Raw genomic sequence first — 20,642 nt, forward strand, 5'->3', positions numbered from 1 at the left:
CCAAAGGAGGTTGTGAGATCCCCTGCAGCTGGAGTTCCAGGCTATTGTGAGCCCTCTACTGTGGGTACTCGGAACTGAACTCAAGTCCTCTGCCAGAGTAATGTGTGCCTCTGCACATTGAGCCTCCCTCCACCGAGCCCCTTCCTTCATATTGAAATACTACTCCCTCCAAGTAGCCAGCTTCTCCAGTGGTGCATTTCAGTCTCACATGAGGCTGTTTCTGCTAAACTATAATTAATGACTTGATGTAAATTAATAATATCCTGTAGTTCCTCTGCTCAGCATTTGTTACAGCAGCAATTGGGAGAGTAATTGGCCAATTCATTGCTTAATGTTTTGTTACCCATCAGAATGTGATCCTTGAGACAGACCGTCTACTACTTTTAATAATACCTCCTCCACACCACTAATACATTTCTTTAAAAAAAAAAAAAAAAAAAAAAAAAGATTTATTCTGCAGGCCAGAAGAGGGTGCCAGGTCTCATTACAGATGTTTTTGAGTGACCACGGGGGAGCTGGGAATTGCATTCAGGACCTCTGGAAGAACAGCCAGTGCTCTTAACCACAGAGCCATCTCTCCAGCCACACTAATTTTTATTTTATGTGCATTGGTGTTTTGCCTGCATGTATCCCAGATCTTAGAATTACAAACAGCTGTGAGCTGCCACGTGGGTGCTGGGAACTGAACCCGGGTCCTCTGTTGGCGCCGTCAGTGCTCTTCACCACTGGGCCATCTCTCCAGCTCCCCACCAATGCATTTCTCAACAAGTATTTGTCCAGTGATTAAACTGAGAAACGATCTAGCAAAACAAAGGCTTTGAATTCTGAAGAGTACATGCATAGTTTTCTTAAACGTGATTTGGGCAGGCATCCAGAACCCTACCTAACACCTGTAAAGCACTTAATTACCACTTAATTACCAAGTACTTGCTAAGCACTTACAAGGTTTTCTGTGTAATCACATAGCCTAAAGGGCAGGTTCCCTCAGGGCTCCAATTGTCCAGTGAGGCAACTCAACTGTCAGAGAGGTTAGGAAATTTGTACAGGGTTATGTTGATTACAAATGGAGGTATTCATGACCTGGGCTTTGTTTACAGACTTTATGGGCTTAACCCCTTGTTATTGCCCCACATCTTGCCACTAATACTGTTCTGTATTATTATTCACTTGTATCTGCCTTCGAAGCAGAAGAGAAATGTCACAGTAGTTTACATTAAAAAAAAAAAACAAAACTTGATGTTTGAATGCAGCTAGGACAAATGCAAATGTTTTTATCTTCCATTTCTGTTTCATATGCACAGTTATCAAGTTATTTTCTTTTATGGTTTTTCGAGACAGGGTTTCTCTGTGTAGCTTTGGAGCCTGTCCTGGATGTCACTCTGTAGACCAGCCTGGCCTTGAACTCACAGAGATCTGCCTGCCTGGCTTCCCATGTACTGGGATTAAAGGCGTGTGCCACCACCGCCTGGTTCAAGTTATTTTCTTACTGGCCTATAGGCAAGTTGATTTTACTCCATATAGACAATTTTCTTTACATCTCTCTCAAGAAAAAAGAAGCCAGGCGATGGTGGCCAGCCTGGTCTACAGAGTGAGTTCCAGGACAGGCACCAAAACAACACAGAGAAACCCTGTCTTGAAAAACCAATAATAATAATACCAACAATAATAAATGAATGAATGAATGAATAAGTTGTTTCGCATAGTGGCTAGAGGTTTTAGAACGTGATCCTGTTCATCAATGCCCATTATATCCCCGAAGGCCAGTATTCTGCAAGTACCTCCCCTCAGGTAAGGAGGTTTATGGCCTTTATCCAGTCTTTTTCTTCTTTCCTTTGTGTTTTGATTCGGGATTTCTTCCCATATCCTGGCTGTCCTGGAACTCACCATGTACACCAGGCTGGCCTCCAGCTCTCACAGATTCACCCCCCTCTGCCTCTGAGTGGCAGGACCAAAGGCATGCGCCACCACGCCCCTCTGAATCCTGTGTTTTTCACAGGGTCAAACTAAATAGAAGCCAATGGCTTCCGGTGAACCCCTGGAAAGCTTCTTTTTATTTCTTTGTGGAACAGATTGCCTCCACACGTCAGAGCGTGATAGCAGCTCGCTATCTAGCATTTATTCTTACAACGTCGTGGCGCTCCCTACTGCCCCCTTTTGTCGCGCCTGGGAACCACGGTTCATAGTTCTACAACAAGGAAATAAACAAGCCTGCAAAGACTACAATTCCCAGAGAGCCTCGCTGCAGGCGACGCCGACGCGCCGTAGCGGTTAGTCATCCTTCCCGAGGCCTCCTTTCACTTCCGGGACTCGGAACCCGAGGCTTCGCGGGCGCGCGCCTAGACGGGCTTACCTAACCCATAAGGCCCCGGGGCGCGCGGCCCCGAAGACGCGCGCGGTCACGTGAACGGGGGGTGGGGGTGCAGGGGGCGTGTTTTTCTGCCTCGCGCGCTCCCGTGCGCGTCCCCGGGCGGCGGGGCGGGGTGGGGGGGGCCGCTTTCGGGCGTAGGAGCCGGTGAGGAGCCGGATCCTCAGACGAGGCGGCGGACGGGCCGGTGGTGTCCCCGGGGCCGCGAGGCCGGAAGGCGAGGAGGGCGGGGCCGGCCGTGGGGCCGCGGCGACGCCACACCGAGCGAGCGAGCGAGCGAGCGAGCGCCGGGGCCTGCGGGGAGCGATGCTGTGGTTCCAAGGCGCCATCCCGGCGGCCATCGCGTCTGCCAAGAGGAGCGGCGCCGTCTTCGTGGTGTTCGTGGCAGGTGAGTGGGCAGCGGGCCCGGCAGGCACCGAGAGAGCGCTTCTGGGTTGTTCTGGGTGCTCGTTAGCGTCGGGCCCTCCGGGTGGGAGGACCTGCGGGGCGGCTGGGCTCGGGCAGCCTCCCCCGGTCGCCAGGTCGGCTCGGGTCCGCTCGGCTCCGATCGGGAGGGGGGGGGTTATGTTGCTTGGTTCCGGGCTTGCTCCGCTTCTTCGGGCGGCGGGCTGGGGCTCCTCTGGCTCTGTTTGGGCCGCCGCCGTGACCCTCACCCCCACCCCCACCCCGCTTCAGTGTGGGAAGTGCAGTCCAGGCCCTGGCCCAGACACCGAGCCCTGCAGGCCCTGGCAGTCGGGTTGTCTGTCGCAGGCAGACCCCCGAGACCCCCCACCCTGGTGCCCCCTCGGTCCTGTGGGGTCCCCTGCCCAGGGAGCTTGGACGTCCTTTTAAGTCTTGGTGTTCAGGCGGGATTGGGACCGGCCACTAGGCAGACAGTTGGGTCTCGTTAGTTGTAAGCTGTCAAGAAAGCTGTGTCATCGGTAAGCCACAAAGAAACCACCTGATGTCCACAGTAGCTGCCTTAGAATGTTTCTGAAACATAAACTTAAGCTTCCCAGAGGCGTAATCTTTTATAATAGCGCCAGGAGGGGAATCTAAGATGCAATCACTGCTTTATTACAAGTTTATATATATATTAATTACACACTTTTAACAGTTTTAAAAGTACATATTCAATCGTGATTCTTACCCCCTTCCAACATCAAGTCTAGTTTTCCAGACATATGCTAACTCATTTACCCAATGTCTCTAGATTATTTTGTTCCATAATCTGTTTTATTGCTGAAGTCTTGTATATTTGCAGTCAACCAGCTGCTTCTTGTAGTTTTCTACGTTCTTCTTACACGGACCAGTTTGTGTGACAACTGTTAATTTGAAGTGTATTTTTTTTTTTTTATGTTCACTGGTGTTTTGCCTGCATGCATGTCTGTGGGACTGTGTCAAAAGTCCTGGAACTGGAGTTTAGACATGTTGAGTTGCCATGTGGGTGCTGGGAATTGAACCGGGCCCTCTGGAAGAGCAGCCTGTGGTGCTTGCTCTGAACTGCTGAGGCATCTCTCCAGCTCCTGAAGTGTATTTCTTCACCTACTTTTGTTTAGTAACATTTTACTCGTAGTTGACCCACATCTCTTAGTCGTTCTATAACTTTGTCCATTTCTGTGAAGAAAAATGACTGAAATACGCATTTGATTCAGCCTTAAAATGTAAATGTCTGATTGTTTTGTTATGCTGAATTTTTAGCTTGGTACTTGCTGTTAATTAGAGCATAAATCCTTTAGAGTCTATTGGATTGGTATTATACTTTAAATATGTAAGTCTTGTAAACCAGTAAGGACAGTAGCACATAAGAATGAAAGAATATGACACTATAGCATGAGGTCAATAGGTTTATGAGATTTTAATATGATTGTAAGCCATTACATGGGTTTGGGAATTGAACCCAGGTTCTCTTGAAGAGTGACTAATGCTTCTAACCACTGAGCTATCTCTCCAGCCCTAGTTTATAACATTGGTTTTTCAAGACAGGGTATCTCTGTGTAGTTTTTGGTGCCTGTCCTGTATCTTACTTTGTAGACCAGGCTGGCCTTGAACTCACAGAGATCCGCCAGCCTTTGCCTCCCGAGTGCTGCGATTAAAGGTGTGCGCCACCACTGCCCGGCAGCGGCATCCATGTTTTTTAACAATATGCGATTGATGATAGTTAAACATTCTTAAAAAGTACAAAGGTAGCAGTTAACTTAAAAGAAAAAACTTCCCCTTCATGGGTAAGTCTAAACCTGGGGCTTCATTCATGCCAAGTAATTGCTCTGCCAATAAACTACATCCCTAGTCTAAATTGCTAGATTTGATTAATAAATATTGGAAAGCTGTAGAAATACTTGAAGTCTTACACTTTTATAGCGCTTTGCATAAATCCATACTCCTCAGTTAACTTTACTGGGATTTGCTGGTAATAGATATATTTAGACTATCAGCAGCTATTGAATGTTTGCAGAAATACTGTTAAGAATGGACAGACTACAGTAGAGTCTGTCCCGTAACCTCTTCCAAAATACAGTTAGTTTTTCTAGAGTTTTAGCTAGGTCGTCCCAACACAAAGTAGGATGAATGTTGCTCTAAGAATGTGTAGACACTGGGATCATAGAGCAGCGACACTCTGGTAGCACCTAACAGGTAGGTCCCATCTTTTGACACTGACATGACACAGCTGTCTGTCTACAGAGTTTACACCTTAGAACCTCAGAATCAAGTTACGCCGCCACCACCCAAATCTCAGCCAAGTCACACAAATAGTCCTCAAGATATTTTATGTTGTACCATGGACATAGTTATTCTCTTTTTTTAAAAAAATATATTTTATGTTTTCTGCATGTATGTCTGTGTGAGGGTGTTAGATCTTGGACATACAGACAGTTGTGAGCTGCCATGTGGGTGCCAGGAATTGAACCCAAGTCCTCTGGAAGAGCAGTCAGTGTTCTTAACCACTGAGCCATCTCTCCAGCCCCCCATAGCTATTCTCTTATGCTTTGACTCAAGGACACAGGCTATACATGCCTGGGCCCTAGAGCTTTGTTCATAACTTGAAGAACACATTCAGAACTTACGGTTTTCTTGATCTGAGATCCCATTAGTAATACACCAACCTTTACAAAAATTCAACTTCTTAAAAAATGAAAAGGATAGCTATAGCGAGAGGAAGAGGTTTCAAGAGTGTTCAAAGAATTATTCACAGCCTAGAGCCTGGGAGGTAGAGGCAAGGGGATTAAACACACACACACACACACACACACACACACACACACACACACACACACACACACACACGACGTACAGGCCTGGAGAGATGGCACAGTGGTTAGGAGCGTCTACTGCTTTTGCAGAGGACATGTGGCAGCTCACAGCCATCACCAACTCCAGGTCTAGAGGATTCAAGGCATCTTCTGACCTCCACAGCCTCCTGCACATATGTGACACACACACAGACACATAAAGGACATTTCTCTGTCTCAACAGTCCTGGCTGTTCTGGAACTCACTCTGTAGACCAGGCTGGCCTCAAACTCACAGAGATCCTCCTGCCTCTGCCTCCCCAGTGCTGGGATCACCACCACCCGGCCAAGTATATATTTTTTAAAAAATTATTCCAGGAAAATGTTTTAGGCAAGTTTCTATTTCATGAAATTGTTTCCTTTTTCAGAGGCTAGGTCTTGCTATTGCCCAGGCTGCCCTCCAACTCCTGGACTTAGTAATCCCCCTAGCGTCAGCCTCCCAAGTACCTAAGACTTCAGGCATGGGCTACTACATCTGGTGTTGTTTAATATAATTTTCATGAATTAGGTGATTCATTTAATACTTAAATAAAAATTAAATAATTGTAGAGTTGTGTTAGAAACTAGAAATACTTCAACCAAATTAACAAGAATTTCCAGTTTTAGCTGTTTGAACTGAAAGATATAAAGACAGTTGTGCCACAGTACAAAATCTGATGAGGAGGCAGAAGCAAAGATGTCTGTCTAGTCCGTGATGTCATAAGGCCGGCTGAAAATTGTTCATGTCCGGTACTGTTGGCTGCCCTCTTTGATTGACACAGACCACAAAGCCTGTGCGGTTGGAGCAGTTGAGATTCCTTAGGTTGCATGGTGAGGCTGGAAGAAGGCAGCTGTCTGTGCTTCGGAGTTTGTTTGCACACTTTTAAGTGTCCTCACTTTGAATATTGCTGCTACCTCCAAGTAGAGCATATGTTCTCCTAAAATCTTAGGGTCATCTAATTTTATAATGTGGTTGATAATTTGATTAAAAATAAGCCTCTAAAGATACTGACAATGGCAACTCGTGTTCTAGTGGAACTTAGTAAGTATTAAGAAGCCTCTCGCCGGGCGGTGGTGGCGCACGCCTTTAATCCCAGCACTCGGGAGGCAGAGCCAGGCGGATCTCTGTGAGTTCGAGGCCAGCCTGGGCTACCAAGTGAGTCCCAGGAAAGGCGCAAAGCTACACAGAGAAACCCTGTCTCGAAAAACCAAAAAAAAAAAAAGAAGCCTCTCATCGAGGATTTCCCTCAGCTACTGCTGCCGTCACAAGGCTGAGTTAGGAACAGTGTCAGAGGGAATGTGACATTGAGACACTAACCTAGCCAGTCAGTATGGGTGGGGAATGAAAGACAGCAACTTTATAAAGAAAAAGAAAAACCAAAATGTAGTCTCCTCCTTAGGATTGGCTCAAGCTTAAATATGTTTATTGCCTTCATTTGTTATTCTCCCCCAGGGTTTCTAGCTAAATGTCACCATTGTACATTCTGTTAGATAATCCACGCTGTGGGTAGCCTGCATTAACTTTTCAGTTCCATTGCCTCGTGTTCTCCATTGTTTATTATTTTCCCAGCCACACAGACCTTTCTCTGTACGTGTATTCTTTCTGCATGGTGAACTTTTCTGTACTTAGTGTGGCTCATTCTTTCTTTGGTCCACCTTAATTGTCAACTTAGAGATGGGTATGATGATGCATGTCTTTAATCCCAGCACTTGGGAGTTCAAGGCCAGCCTGGTCTACATAGTGAGATCCACGACATCCAGGGCCATGTAGAGAGACCCTGTCATCTCAGAGAACGCTTCTCTGATCATGATAAAGAGATTTTCTTTATTTGTATGTGTGCTCACATTCTGGGAATCAAACTCAGATCTTCTTGTTACTAACTGAGCTGTCTTCCCAAACCCAAACACTCTCATTCATAGCAATTACTGCTTTAAGTGTTCGCAGTTGTCTACTTGTTTGGATAAATAATATAAATATATGAAATACATATTAGACTTTAAGCTGTGCTGAGAACAGTGTTTATTTTATATCTAGTACACAAGCCCAATGCCTATGAACTGAACAAATGAACGGAAGTAGAATAAAATAGTGAGTGAATGAAAGACTGCATCACACTTCTCACTCTTTACTGCCTCCTTAAAGTGTCTGAATAAAGAATGTTCCTAAATAACTATTTTCTAGGTTCATAGCAGAGTCATTTGCTTGGGAATTTATTATTTCTTTCAACTCCATTGTCTCTGGAAACATTTTCATTTGGAATGCTCTCATTTACAAATATCAACTTTCCTTTATTCTTGGTTGTAACTTCCATGAGCCTGTTAAAAAGGGTATTTTTAATTGGTTTCAATCTGTCCCATTTTCATGTCCAAATTTTTCATGGCTCTTATCTCATTCAGATGTGTAGTTAAGTATTGTAGGCATGCCTGTATGCTTACTGCACTAGACATTTAAATGTTTATTCCAGTAAACACTGAACACCTGCTTTATGCCTAGATGCAAGTTCTGTTGTAGGGATTTCCATCTTTTTATTTTTTTATTTTTTATTTATTTATTTATTTTTTTTTTTTTTTTGGTTTTTCAAGACAGGGTTTCTCTGTATAGTTTTGGAGCCTGTCCTGGATCTCACTCTGTAGACCAGGCTGGGCTTAAACTCAACTCACAGAGATCTGCCTGGCTCTGCCTCCCGAGTGCTGGAATTGAAGGCGTGTGCCACCACCACCTGGCGAGATTTCCATCTTAAGATAACATGAAAAACTGTCTTTGCCCTCCTAGAATCTTTTCTATTTGGGAGAGAAAGACAGTAAACAATAAAGATAATTAAGATACATAGTGTATTAGAAAGTGGGTAACCTGTGATGGTTTTTATGTCCAAGTTTTTTTTATAGTAAAGTTAATTTTTAAAACCTTTTTAATGTTAAGTGGTGCTGGAGAGATGGTTCAGTGGTTAGGAGCACTTGCTGCTCTTATCGAGGCCCCAAGTTCAGTTCTCAGAAGCTACATGACCACCAATTGCTGTGTAAGAACAGACACCCTAGTGGGAGTGAACAAGCCAAGAGCATTTGTTCTTTCACAGGACTCAGGTTCAGCTCCCAGCATAGCATGGCAGCTTAACTCCATAATTCCAATTCCAGCACATCTGATGCCCTCTTCTGGCCTCCCACCCCACCCCCAAGACAGGGTTTCTCTGTGTAGCCCTGGCTATGCAGGAACTCACTCTGTAGCCCAGGCTGGCCTCGAACTCAGGAGATCTGCCTGACTCTGCCTCCTGAGTGTTGGGATTAAAAGTGTGCACCACCACCACTCAGCCTCTTCTGGCCTCTTTGAGTACTAGACATAGACATACATGTGATTTTATATATATATGTAAATGTAACACACACAAAATAAAAGTAAGTAAAGACATCTTTAAAAAAAAGACTCAGCGGGAAGAACCATTTAGGCTACTGTAATTGTGTGGGTGACCTCTGCTAACTTTGCTCAAGGTGGTAGCAGTGGAAGTTATCAGTAGTAGTTACATTTGTATTTTTAAGTAGCCAGCTGAAGTTATAGATAAATTTTTTGGGGCGCATTTGTGTGTTTGCTCTGCTGGGAATCAAACCAAGGGCGTTGTGCGTTCAAGACAAGCACTTGACCACAGCCAAGCTTCAGAAGGATCAGTTTTCAAGTTTGATGAAGTTAAGAGAGGACTTGCTAAACTAGGTGTGGCTGAGCACGCCTTTAATCCTAGCACTTGGGAGGCAGAAACAGTGAGCTCCAGGACCACATACAGACTGTCTCAGGGGGGAGAAAAAAAAAGGAAGGAAGGAGAAACACATTTGCTGCTCTTACTGACAACTGGTTTTGTTCCCAGCACTCACATGGCAGCTCACAATTGTCTGTGTCTCCATTTCCAGGGGTTCCAAAACCATCTTCTGGCCTCCTTAGGCATTCATTACACACTGTGATGCTCTTAGGTGTATGCAAGGCAGAGTGCTTATACACATAAAATAAAAAATAAAATTTGGAAGAAAAATATTTGTGGGTTATATTTTATTTGGAGTTCTAGTTTCACAGGGGAAAGAATTTAGAATTAGCAGTCCTGGCCTTGGCATTTCTAAGAGTTCTTGAAATGTTCTCTCAGGTGACGATGAGCAGTCCACACAGATGGCCGCCAGCTGGGAAGATGAGAAAGTGACAGCAGCGTCTGCAAACAATTTCGTTGCGATTAAAATCGACACCAAAAGGTACGCTTATGCTTTAATGTTTCGTTACTGTTTTATTTTGTAATAATGGTCTGTTATTATGAGGATACTCTTAGACTATTAAGAATGTTAATTTTATGAGTACACATATCTATGGTATAGACAAATTTCTAAGCAGTCTTGCTAAATAAAAAACATGGACCCAAATATAGGGGTGAAAGCCTTAGAGATCAGGGAAATAGGAATAGCCACCAGCTAACCTTACGTCACCACGCGCCCGCAGCTTCCAAATGTGAACTACTTCCTGTCTACCCATGCCTTTATTGCCTTGCTGTTCTGCCCTCTCATTGGCTCTTACCTCACTTCCTTGTCGCTGTCTGTGCAGACCTCCAGGTCTCTATGGTTGGTACTGGGATTAAAGGCATGTATCACCACGCTTCCCTAGTATGGCCTTGAACACAGACCCTGCCAAGTGATTGGAATAAGAGCATGTGTTACTACTGCCTGACTTTGGTGTTTACTTAAAATGGCTTGCTATTCCCCCTGATCTCCAGGCAAACTTTATTTATTAACATACAAATAAAATATCACCACACTAAGGCACTAAGATATATTGGGAACTTAAAATATTTTTTTATTGCTTTTGAGTATACCACTGCACCCAGTTATGGGAATTTAAATTATTTTGTTATGATTACTATTTAAACTTTATTATAAAGAAGTTGTAAGTCAAAATTAATATTTTCACGGCAATTAATATTTTCTGGTTACCATTTTCAAATTCATTATTACACCTTGATTTTTTAAAAAATTAATTTCTCTTGTCCACCTCACATCCATGTAGCATGTAACAAAAAGTATGATTGGGGGGCTATCAGAACAGCTCAGCGGGTAAAGGCACTTGTCACCAAGCCTGACAGCCTGAGTTCAGTCCCCAGGTCACACATGGTGGGAAGAGAGAGACAATTTCTACAAGTTGTCCTCTGACTTCTACGGTGTGCACATGTCTGCCTACATATGCACATGCATATATATTACATAAATAAACGAATGTGAAAAAAATTACTGTCTGAAAAAGATTTGTAGTGTCTAGGTTGGAAGAACCTGGAAGTGACTATAAAGATTAGGTTAAATCTGCAACAAGTGCTTTTCCATATCTTTTGGACTCCTTTTGGGAATGGAGCCATTTAATTTCAAAGGAATGAGGAGGGTGAGATAGCATACTGAATAAAGTCACTTGCCACCAAGCCTGGTGACCCAGGTTTGATTCCTCAGAACGCACATGCTGGAAGTAGAGAACCAACTCTTATAATTATCCTCTGATTTCCACATATGCACCATGGGGTGTATGCACTCATGAGTGTGTGCACACACACACATAAGGAAATAAGTCAAAGAGAATAAAGACATTTATAGGACCTCATAGTTCCTGTTAAACAGACTTTTGTTTTATTCTCTGTCGTCCTTTTTATTGGTGTGTGTGTGTGTGTGTGTGTGTGTGTGTGTGTGTGTGTGTGTGTGTGTGTGTTTTGAGACGGAACTTGTGTTACCCAAATTGGCCTCAAACTTGCTATGTAGCTAAGGCTGACCTTGAGTTACTGACCCTCCTGCTTCTACCTCCTAAGTGTTGAGGTTATGCATGTGCGTCACCATACCTGCCATTTTACTTGGCTACAGTGGCTTACAAAGTTGTATAAGGTGGGCTTGAACTCATTCAGTAGCCCAAGCTAGTCTAGAACTTGTTCTCCTGTCTCATCCTCCCAGCTGATTTGGATTTTAGATTTCAGCCTGGCAATACTTTTCAGACTGTAAGATCTTTAATTTATTAACTGTTACAAATGTCTTTTCAATATTCATCTCAAAATAGATAACATGCTTGGAAAAACATTGTTAAGATAAAAAGGTTCAGGGGGCCGAAGAAATGGTCCAGTTAAGCACGCTGGCTACTCTTCTGAGGGTACCTAGGTTCAATTAACAGCACCCATACAGAGGCTCAAAACTACTGTAATTCCAGTTCCAGGGATTACAAAAAAAAAAATTCAATACCCACTTCTGGCCTCTGTGGACATCAGACACACATGTAGTGCACATACACACACATTAAATACATGAATGTTCAGAAATTTACCTGTAAGCTCATAAAACTTTCACTTACATTGTTTCATATTAACAAAAGTAGCATAAAGCAGACCTGTTTTATATTACTGAACTATATAGCTTATGTTTTACTTTGTTTATTTTTATTCATGTGTGTGTGTAGGTGCCTGCCGGAGCCTACGTGTATGTATGTGTGTATGTATGTATGTATGTATGTATGTATGTATGTATGTATGTCCCAGGTGCATGCAGTGTCTCTGCAGACCAGCAATGGGTCTCGGTTCCTCTGAAAGTAAAGTTGTAGGTATTTGTGAGGCACCTGATGTGGGTACTGCCGTCTAACTAGAATCTCCTGGAAGAGCAGCAAGCTCTCTTAATTGCTGAACCATCTCTCCAACATGTTGTTTTGGGTTTATAGCAGTACTTGGGAATTATGAGGTTACTGGCTTTGTTCAGTATCTAATTAACTACTCTGAAAAGTCTCTCTTACTCCCGACTGTGTGTGTAAGCGGCATTCATGTGTTTTGCTAGTGGTTGAATTGAGGGATGATACATGCTAGGCATGTGCTTTACTGTTACCTGAGCCCTCTCTCCTATCCTGACCACCGGGCTCTTTACTGGTGCTAAGTAAATGATTAAAATACAGTTTCCACCGGGCGGCGGTGGTGGCGTGCACGCCTTTAATCCCAGCACTCGGGAGGCAGAGGCAGGCGGATCTCGGTGAGTTCGAGGCCAGCCTAGGCTACAAAGTGAGTTCCAGAAAAGGCACAAAGCTGCACAGAGAAACCCTGTCTCAAAAAAACCAAAAAAAAAAAAAAAAAAAAAAAAAGAATTAAAAAAAATATATATATTTTCCAATTTTAAATTTTTTTATTATTATCATAGGGTAAGGAACACACGTGTAATAGCACGCATGTGGATACCTTGGTAGAGTTGGTTCTCTTCCGTCTTCCTGTATGGTCTGGAGATTTAACTCAGATTGTTCAGCTTGCCCCGCAGCTACCTTACCCAGTGAACCATCTCAGTGGCCCTCTGACTTTTTTTGTAGAAATGATGGTATTTGACAACTTTCTATACCTTTTCCCTATTAATTCTCTTAGACCGGTTTTCTTAATGGACATTTAGGTGTTTTCATCCTTGTTATCACAGAGTAGTATGTTATGTCACCGTATCTTATGAAAGGCTAAGGTTTTTTAAAGATTTATGTGCATTATATGAGTATTTCCATGTATGTCTGCATCATGTTCGTACAGTGCCCAAGGAAAAGGGCGTTGGATTCCCTGGAACTGGAGTTAGAGATGATTGTGAACCACCATGTGGGTGCTGGAAGTCAAACAGGGTCCTCTGGAAGAGCTACTTGTGCTCTTAACCACTGAGCCATTTCTCCAGCCCCCAAGATTTTATTTAAGTATATTTCTATTAAGGAAGCAACACGAGATATTCTTTTTGTTTTGTGTGTCCCCTCCCCCCCCCATGGGTCTCACTATGTAGCTCTGGCTGTCCTAGAACTCACTGAATAGACCAGACTGACATTGAACTCATAAAAATCCTCCCACTTCTGCCTCCACCCAGCAAGACAGACATTTTTAACTTGTAAACCCAGCCACCACTTTGTGGGTTATAAGAAGAAAGGATTGTTTAATCTGGAAATTATGAAACAACAATTAAAATGAACAAAAATTGTCTTGTGAAATAAAATTTTTGCCAGGCTGTGGTGGCGCACACCTTTAATCCCAGCACTCGGGAGGCAGAGGCAGGTAGATCTCTGTGAGTTCGAGGCCAGCCTGGGCTACCAAGTGAGCTCCAGGAAAGGCACAAAGCTACACAGAGAAACCCTGTCTCGAAAAACTAAAAATAAATAAATAAAATTAAATAAAATTCTTATTTCTGTCCTTCTAGCTTATTGCTATGACAACTAGTAATTTTTAAAATATACTTGTGATTAGTATAGTAAATTTAATGAAAGCAACCCAGTATTTAGAAAATAGTTGAATTCATATTATGATTTTTCTCTTGATTTTGTTTTTTTACAGTGAAGCCTGTCTGCAATTTTCACAGATTTGTATCCTTTCATTGAAGAATTGGTTTCATATATATTATATTTGCTTTTCTTTTTTTAATTAAAAAATTTAGAATTTAGTTTTATTTAAGAAAACATCTTTTGGTAGAAGTAATGTTGCAGTCTTTTGAGGTAATACATTGTAGCTAATGGCAAAGTAGATGTTTTTCTTTCTTTTTTTTTTTTAATTATTTTTACTTTATGTGCATTGAAGTTTTGCCTGCATGTATGTCTCCCCGGGTGAGGGTGTCAGGTCCCCTGGAACTTTAGTTTGAGACAACCATGAGCTGACACGTGGGTGCTGGGAATTGAACCTGGGTCCTCTGGAAAACCAGTTAAGTGCTCTGAGCCTTCTCTTTAGTCCCCAATGTTTATGTTTTTGGTGGGTTGTTTTTTTTGTTTTTTTTTTTTTGTTTGTTTTTGTTTTTTTTTTTTTTTTTTTTTTGGTTTTTCGAGACAGGGTTTCTCTGTGTAGCTTTGCGCCTTTCCTGGAACTCACTTGGTAGCCCAGGCTGGCCTCGAACTCACAGAGATCCACCTGCCTCTGCCTCCCGAGTGCTGGGATTAAAGGCGTGCGCCACCAACGCCCGGCGTTTTTTTTGTTTTTTGTTTTTAATGGCCTTGCAGAATTGCAAGATCATCCTGGTTGTTGTTGTTGTTTTGTTTTGTATTTTTTTTAATTAATTAATTTTTTTAAAAAAAATTTTCGTGCATTGGTGTTTTGCCTGCATGTATATCTGTGTGAGGATATTGGGTCCCCTGGAACTGGAGTTACAGACAGTTGTGAGCTGCCATATGGATGCTAAACCAATGTTTTCTTTTTTAATGTGAATATCTGAAGAGCAGTATGGAGTAATTTGGTTGAAATGTTAAAAGCAGGTGGCAAGAGGCAAATTAGATAAAATGATGTAGGAAAATGAAATACATTTTCACTCCAATATGCCAAACAAACCGTATATCATTTTACATATCACATGCACTAGAGGCATGATATGGTAATTGGGGTGAGGAACATTGTAAAATCCACTAAGATGATGTGTTTTGCTATGTTATTGTATTTTATAAGACTTCTTGTTTCACACATGAACTATTAGACTTAATTAACGTGTACAGATCCTGTAGTCTGTGTTCCATCCAGTTTCTTTATAGGAGACAGCGGAATCCCTTTGGAAGTAATAGCAGGGAGTGTTTCTGCAGATGAACTTGTTACAAGAATTCACAAAGTCCAGCAAGTAAGAAGGAATCAACTTTTTTTAGGGAGTGGGAGGTTTCAAGACAAGGTTTCTCTGTATAGCCCTGGCTGTTGTGGAACTAGCTCTGTAGCCCAGACTGACCTCACACTCACAGAAACCCAGCTAGCTTCCTCTGCCTCCCATGTGCTGGGATTAAAGGTGTGCCCCCACCCTCCCAGATTTTTCTTTGTTGTTGGTTGGTTGGTTGGTTTGTTACTTTTTTGGTTTTTATTTTTTGTTTTTTTAAGATTTTGTTTTTTGCCTGGCGGTGGTGGCACACGCCTTTAATCCCAGCACTCGGGAGGCAGAGGCAGGCGGATCTCTGTGAGTTTGAGGCCAGCCTGGTCTACAAAGTGAGTTCCAGGAAAGGTGCAAAACTACACAGAGAAACCCTATCTTGAAAAAAAAAAAAAAAAAAAAAAAACTTTTGTTTTTGTTTTTAATCCACAGTAGCCCTTTGGAAGTTTGTTTGTTTGTTTTGGTTTTCAAGATGGAGTTTCTTTGTGTAGCTTTGGAGCCAGTCCTGGAACTCACTATGTAGCCCAGGCTGGCCTCAAACTCTGCCTCCGGAGTGCTGGAATTAAAGGTGTCCGCCACCATGGCCCGGTAGATTTTTTTAAAATTCTGGCCTCATTTCATTAATTGTTATGGATCTATTTAAATTGTTTATATCTTCTTGATTTAATTTTTGCTACATGATAGGTGTCCAGGGAAATTCCCATTTTGTCTAGATTTTTCAGTTTTATTTATTTATATTTATTTTATTCATTTATTTATTTATTTTGGTTTTTCAAGACAGGATTTCTCTGTGTAGCCCTGGCTGTCCTAGAACTCACTTTGTAGACCAGGCCGATCTCAAACTCAAAGATCCACCTGCCTCTGCCTCCTAAGTGCTGGAATCAAAGGCATGTATCACCATGCCTGGTGATCTTCCAGTTTTAAAAATACATATATTTTATTTTGCTTGTGTGTGTATATGGCTGATTGTATGTATGTGCACCACATGCATTCAGGTGTTCAAGGTGGTCAGAGGGCATTGGATCCCTTGGAGCTAATTTGTAGGCGGTTGTGACCATCTGATGTAAGTGACCCAAATCCTCTACAAGAGCAGTTAACTTAGGAGCCATCTCTCCAGCCTCAGAGATTTTCTAGTTTTTTGAAATGTCTCTCTTTTTTTTTTTTTTTTTTTTTGTATTTCATTACGCTCTGTAGTAACCTCCCCCTTCTCATTAAATATTACTAATTTTTGTCTTGTTTTGTTTTGTTTTTCAAGACAGGATTTCTCTATGTGACTGTCCAAGACTAACTTTGTAGACCAGGCTGGCCTCAAACTCACAGAGATCCAGTTACCTCTGCCTCCCGAGTGCTGGGATTAAAGGCGTGCACCATCATGCCCGGCCATTAATTTCATCATTATTATTTCTTGCTATCTACTGCTTCAAGATTTGGATTGTTCATATTTTTTGGAACTTTGGGGTGCAAGGCTATTTTTTCATTTAGTCATTTTTTTGAGTGTAGGAAACAACAGGTGGTTTTCTTGAGGTTGGTACAGGTGAAGACCTGCCTGTGTGTCTCAGGGCTTCTGAGTGTCAGTCGCCCTTCTAGAGGGAGGCGTGCCTATGTGAGTGAGTATCAAGTACACTCCTCGAACCTTAGTTCTCAGATGCAGCAGTGAAGAGAGGAAGAGTGACTCCGGAATTGGAGTCCCACACTGGCCTCAAGTTCAGAGCTATCAAGCTCCAGGTTTTGGCCTCTGAGTGTGCAGGGATATCTCTTAGCATTTTCCCTAGCCCAAGCCAGTTTCCTCCCACCTGCACTCTTCAGCTCATGGAGTCCTTCCCTCCTGCTCCCCACAGCTGTCTGGACTTTCTCACTCAAGGGCTGTGGCAGGCCAGTTGATGCTTCCCACCCTGTGTATGTTCTCTGATCTCAGGCCCTGGAATAGCTCAGTTTTTAGCAATAGGTATTCTCTGAAGGTAGCACAGAACTGCCCTCTGATTCCTGTAGCTTGACAAAGCAGTATTACCCCAGCCAGTGACCCATTTCTCAGAGGAGCAGCGTTGTCAACACCTGCAATGATGGGACCCTTGAGAGGAGTGAGCTCTCCAGTCCGGAGTGTGGTGTTGCCCATCAGAAGGTCTGCCTTGCCTTTGCAAGTGTCTTGAGTCCCTCCCCTGGCCAGACGGTCCCTCTGCTTTAAAACCTTTTATGGGCTGGAGATAGAGCTCATCCCCCAGGACTGAAGAAGGAAAATTATGCTCTGGCCAGCTTGTAATTGAATTGTTTGTCTTTACTGAGGGTTTAGTATTTCTACTCTGGGTGTGTATGTGTGTTCATAATTCATCTACCATTAAATGGCTATGGAGTGTCCCATTAAGTTCCAATTTCTTTTCTCCCGAGATGCACTCATCAAAAGGTGAAACATCGGTGACAGATGACAACCAGTCAGAAAGTTCAGTATCTACCCCATCTGCCTCATTTGAGCCTAATGCCGTATGTGAAAATACTGAGTCCAGACACACAGAGCTTTGTAAGACACCAGCTGCTTCCGACACAAAGTCAGATACTACAGCAGGTACAGGAAGAGTATTCCTTCACTTCACATTTAAGGGCGTGGGGTGGTCTCACTATAGCATCCCAGACAGACAGTATCAAGCCTTTCAAATGCAGTTACACCCTGATAAACCCAAACCGAGCTGAGGGCTTAGCTTAGCTGGTGGAGTGCTTGTCTGGCATTCCATCAGGCACAGTGGTGCATTTCTGTCATCCTAGTATTCCAGAGACAAGGCTAACAGATGGTTTATACCTTTTACAAGTTGCATTATGTGCAATATTCTTACTTTGTTTTCTTTTAATAATTAAGGAGGAGAATGCTCAGGTTGTGACAACCCCTCCCAAGAACCTCATGGATGTTCAAACCAGAGACCAGCAGAGGATCTCACCGTTAGAGTGGAAAGGTTTGCTTTTACTTTTGTAGAAAGCATTTTGTTTAAAAAAAAAAAAATTAGTTTCTAGTTATTTTGTTAACATGAACGAAACCTAAATATAATGCAAATGAAGATTCAGAATTGCAGTTTTAAATTTTTGATTGCCTCAATAATTTAACTATTCCATGATAATTAAAACTAGGGTACAGCTTTTCTGTATCTTTGAAGTTGTCAGTCAACTGTAGATCTGAACGTTTTGTTCTAAGAGTCCTTTTGGTACATGCATGTGTGTCCATCTGTCACTTTTGCTTTTATCTCTTTATATCAGAAGAAAAATAAGCTCCAGATGAACAAAAATGCAGCTCATATTATGCATATGCACTCAGCTGGGGTTCTGAATAACTACTAAATGTCATTTCTAAGGTCTTTTCTTCCTAGGTTTTTTTGTTTGTTTGTTTATTTTCTTTTGTTTTTAAGATTTATTTATTATACATATGGTGTTGTGCCGGCATGTGTTCCTACATGCCAGAAGAGGGCACCAGATCTCATTACAGACGGTTGTGAGCCACCATGTGGTTGCTAGGAATTGAACTCAGGACCTCTGGAAGAGCAACCAGTGCTCTTAATCTCTGAGCCATCTCTCCAGCCCCCTAAATGTCATTTTTTTATTGGTTGAACTAATAGTAAAGGTCTCTGACTTATTGTAGTTTCTAGTTTAGGGCTTATCTATAATGAGATCTGGTACCCTCTTCTGGCCTGCAGGTGTACACTCGGGCAGAACATTGTATACATTATAAATAAATAAATCTTTAAAAAAAAAATGCAGTAACTGAATTTATCTGTTATGTGGTAATTAAAAAGTGTGAGTAAATGGCTAATATTTCTAATCTCAACATAAAAACCTTTAATATTATGTGGAAATTAAAAATGCTTTTTTAGTTTCCTTTAATTAAAGGAAATGAACTTAATTTAAATTAAATTTACCCCTTTAATTGTCCCCTTAATTCCAGCACTCAGGAGGCAGAGGCAAGCGAATCTTGTGAGTTAGAGGCCAGCCTGGTCTACAGAGTGAGTTCCAGGACAGCCAGGGCTACACAGAGAGACCCTGTCTCAAAAAAGAAAACAAAACAAAAAGACAATGGAGTCTGGCTCAATGTTAGAATACTTAGTAGACATAAGGTCCCGGGTTCAATCCTCAGCTCTGCAGAACAGAAGAACGACAGAAAAAAATAAATAAACATTCAAATTCACGACTTGTAGCTGTGAATACAGGCAATTGTGAACTTCAAGAAGTGGGCTGTGGGAATCGAACTTTGGTCCAGTGCAAGAACAGTAGAAGCTTTTAACTGCTAAGCCATCTCTTCAGCTTAGATTTATATATTTTTCAAGCACTATGAATCCGATAAACCATGAAAAAGTGAGAACTCTAATAGTAAATCTAGTCTAAAACAGGGTTGGAAACAGGCTTCTGACGACTCCTGTGGGGTCCTAGATCTCTGTGGGGAACAGGAGATGTGCAGATAAACTGTGTTGTACTTTCAGAGAGTTCTGTTTTGGTTTCCATATTTCCCTTTGTTTTAGCTAACTAAATCCTTTTGGAGACAGCTGATTGTGTTCTCCTAGCTAGCCTCTGCTTCCTAAGTGCTGATGGGAAAGCTGTGCACCCCACCCCTGCTGCCGGCCCCAATAAAATTCTTAGTTGTGTTTGAATAATAGAATGCATCTTGGTGCTTTGTTCTTTAAACAGACTCACAAAAAAACTTGAAGAAAGGAGAGAAGAGAAAAGGAAGGAAGAAGAACAGGTAGGGCTCACACTTAGCATCCGTTCACTCTCGGTTACTTGAGGGAATTTCTGATGTGTTGTCCAGTTTATCAGACCTACGGTGACATCCCTAGAGCTCAGTGTTGTCCTGTGGGGAAGGAAATTATGTGTTCTCTGCACTCAGGTTATACTGTATACACTTTAGGATGTTGGTTATTGTTTGTCTGTTTGTCATGATTGCCATGCAGTCCCTGCTGGACCAGAAATCTTAGGGTTGCCTACCTGTTTATTTTCTTTTTGTAAATTGCCAAGAATAATTGACTAATCTTTTTCTTTCCTCTGTGAATTGATCCTTTTGTACTAATTAGCTAAAGGAAGTTGGTCTAAAATTGCTAGATTTGAGGAAAGTCAAATTTGTAGACATCCTCCTGAATTTTGTATCTAATGCTGCATTCTGGTGTACTCCTCATCTTTCTCACAATAATTGTGCCCCATCTCTTTGGGGTCTCATATAGATTATCTTTTTTTCAAGACAAATAATTGATCCATGTTGTCCATGAAGGATAACACATATGCTGTAGAAACTAAAGACTTTACAATTCTGCTTGGATATAGATTACACTGAGGACATTGTACTCTTTTTTTGTTTGTTTGTTTTGTGTTTTTTAAAACAGGGTTTCTCTGTGTAGTCCTGGCTGTCCTGGAACTCATTCTGTAGACCAGGCTGATCTGGAACTCACAGAGATCCACCTGCCTCTGCCTCACAAGTAC

General features: G+C 42.3%; 1 protein-coding gene across 1 annotated transcript in view; it reads left to right on the plus strand.

The window, feature by feature from the left end:
• Positions 1-2,477: 2,477 nt before the first annotated feature.
• Positions 2,478-20,642, plus strand: part of Ubxn4 (UBX domain protein 4) — a 32,537-nt gene continuing 14,372 nt past the window's right edge. The window contains exons 1-7 of the mRNA XM_042258052.2: positions 2,478-2,753; positions 9,734-9,836; positions 13,925-13,953; positions 15,064-15,182; positions 17,583-17,757; positions 18,046-18,139; positions 19,857-19,911. Of these exons, the coding sequence (XP_042113986.2) occupies positions 2,672-2,753; positions 9,734-9,836; positions 13,925-13,953; positions 15,064-15,182; positions 17,583-17,757; positions 18,046-18,139; positions 19,857-19,911 (657 nt within the window). The 5' untranslated portion in view covers positions 2,478-2,671. The remainder of the gene's footprint in view (positions 2,754-9,733; positions 9,837-13,924; positions 13,954-15,063; positions 15,183-17,582; positions 17,758-18,045; positions 18,140-19,856; positions 19,912-20,642) is intronic.

Source organism: Peromyscus maniculatus, chromosome 11 (assembly GCF_049852395.1).
Source record: "Peromyscus maniculatus bairdii isolate BWxNUB_F1_BW_parent chromosome 11, HU_Pman_BW_mat_3.1, whole genome shotgun sequence".
Taxonomy (NCBI): Eukaryota; Metazoa; Chordata; class Mammalia; order Rodentia; family Cricetidae; genus Peromyscus; species Peromyscus maniculatus.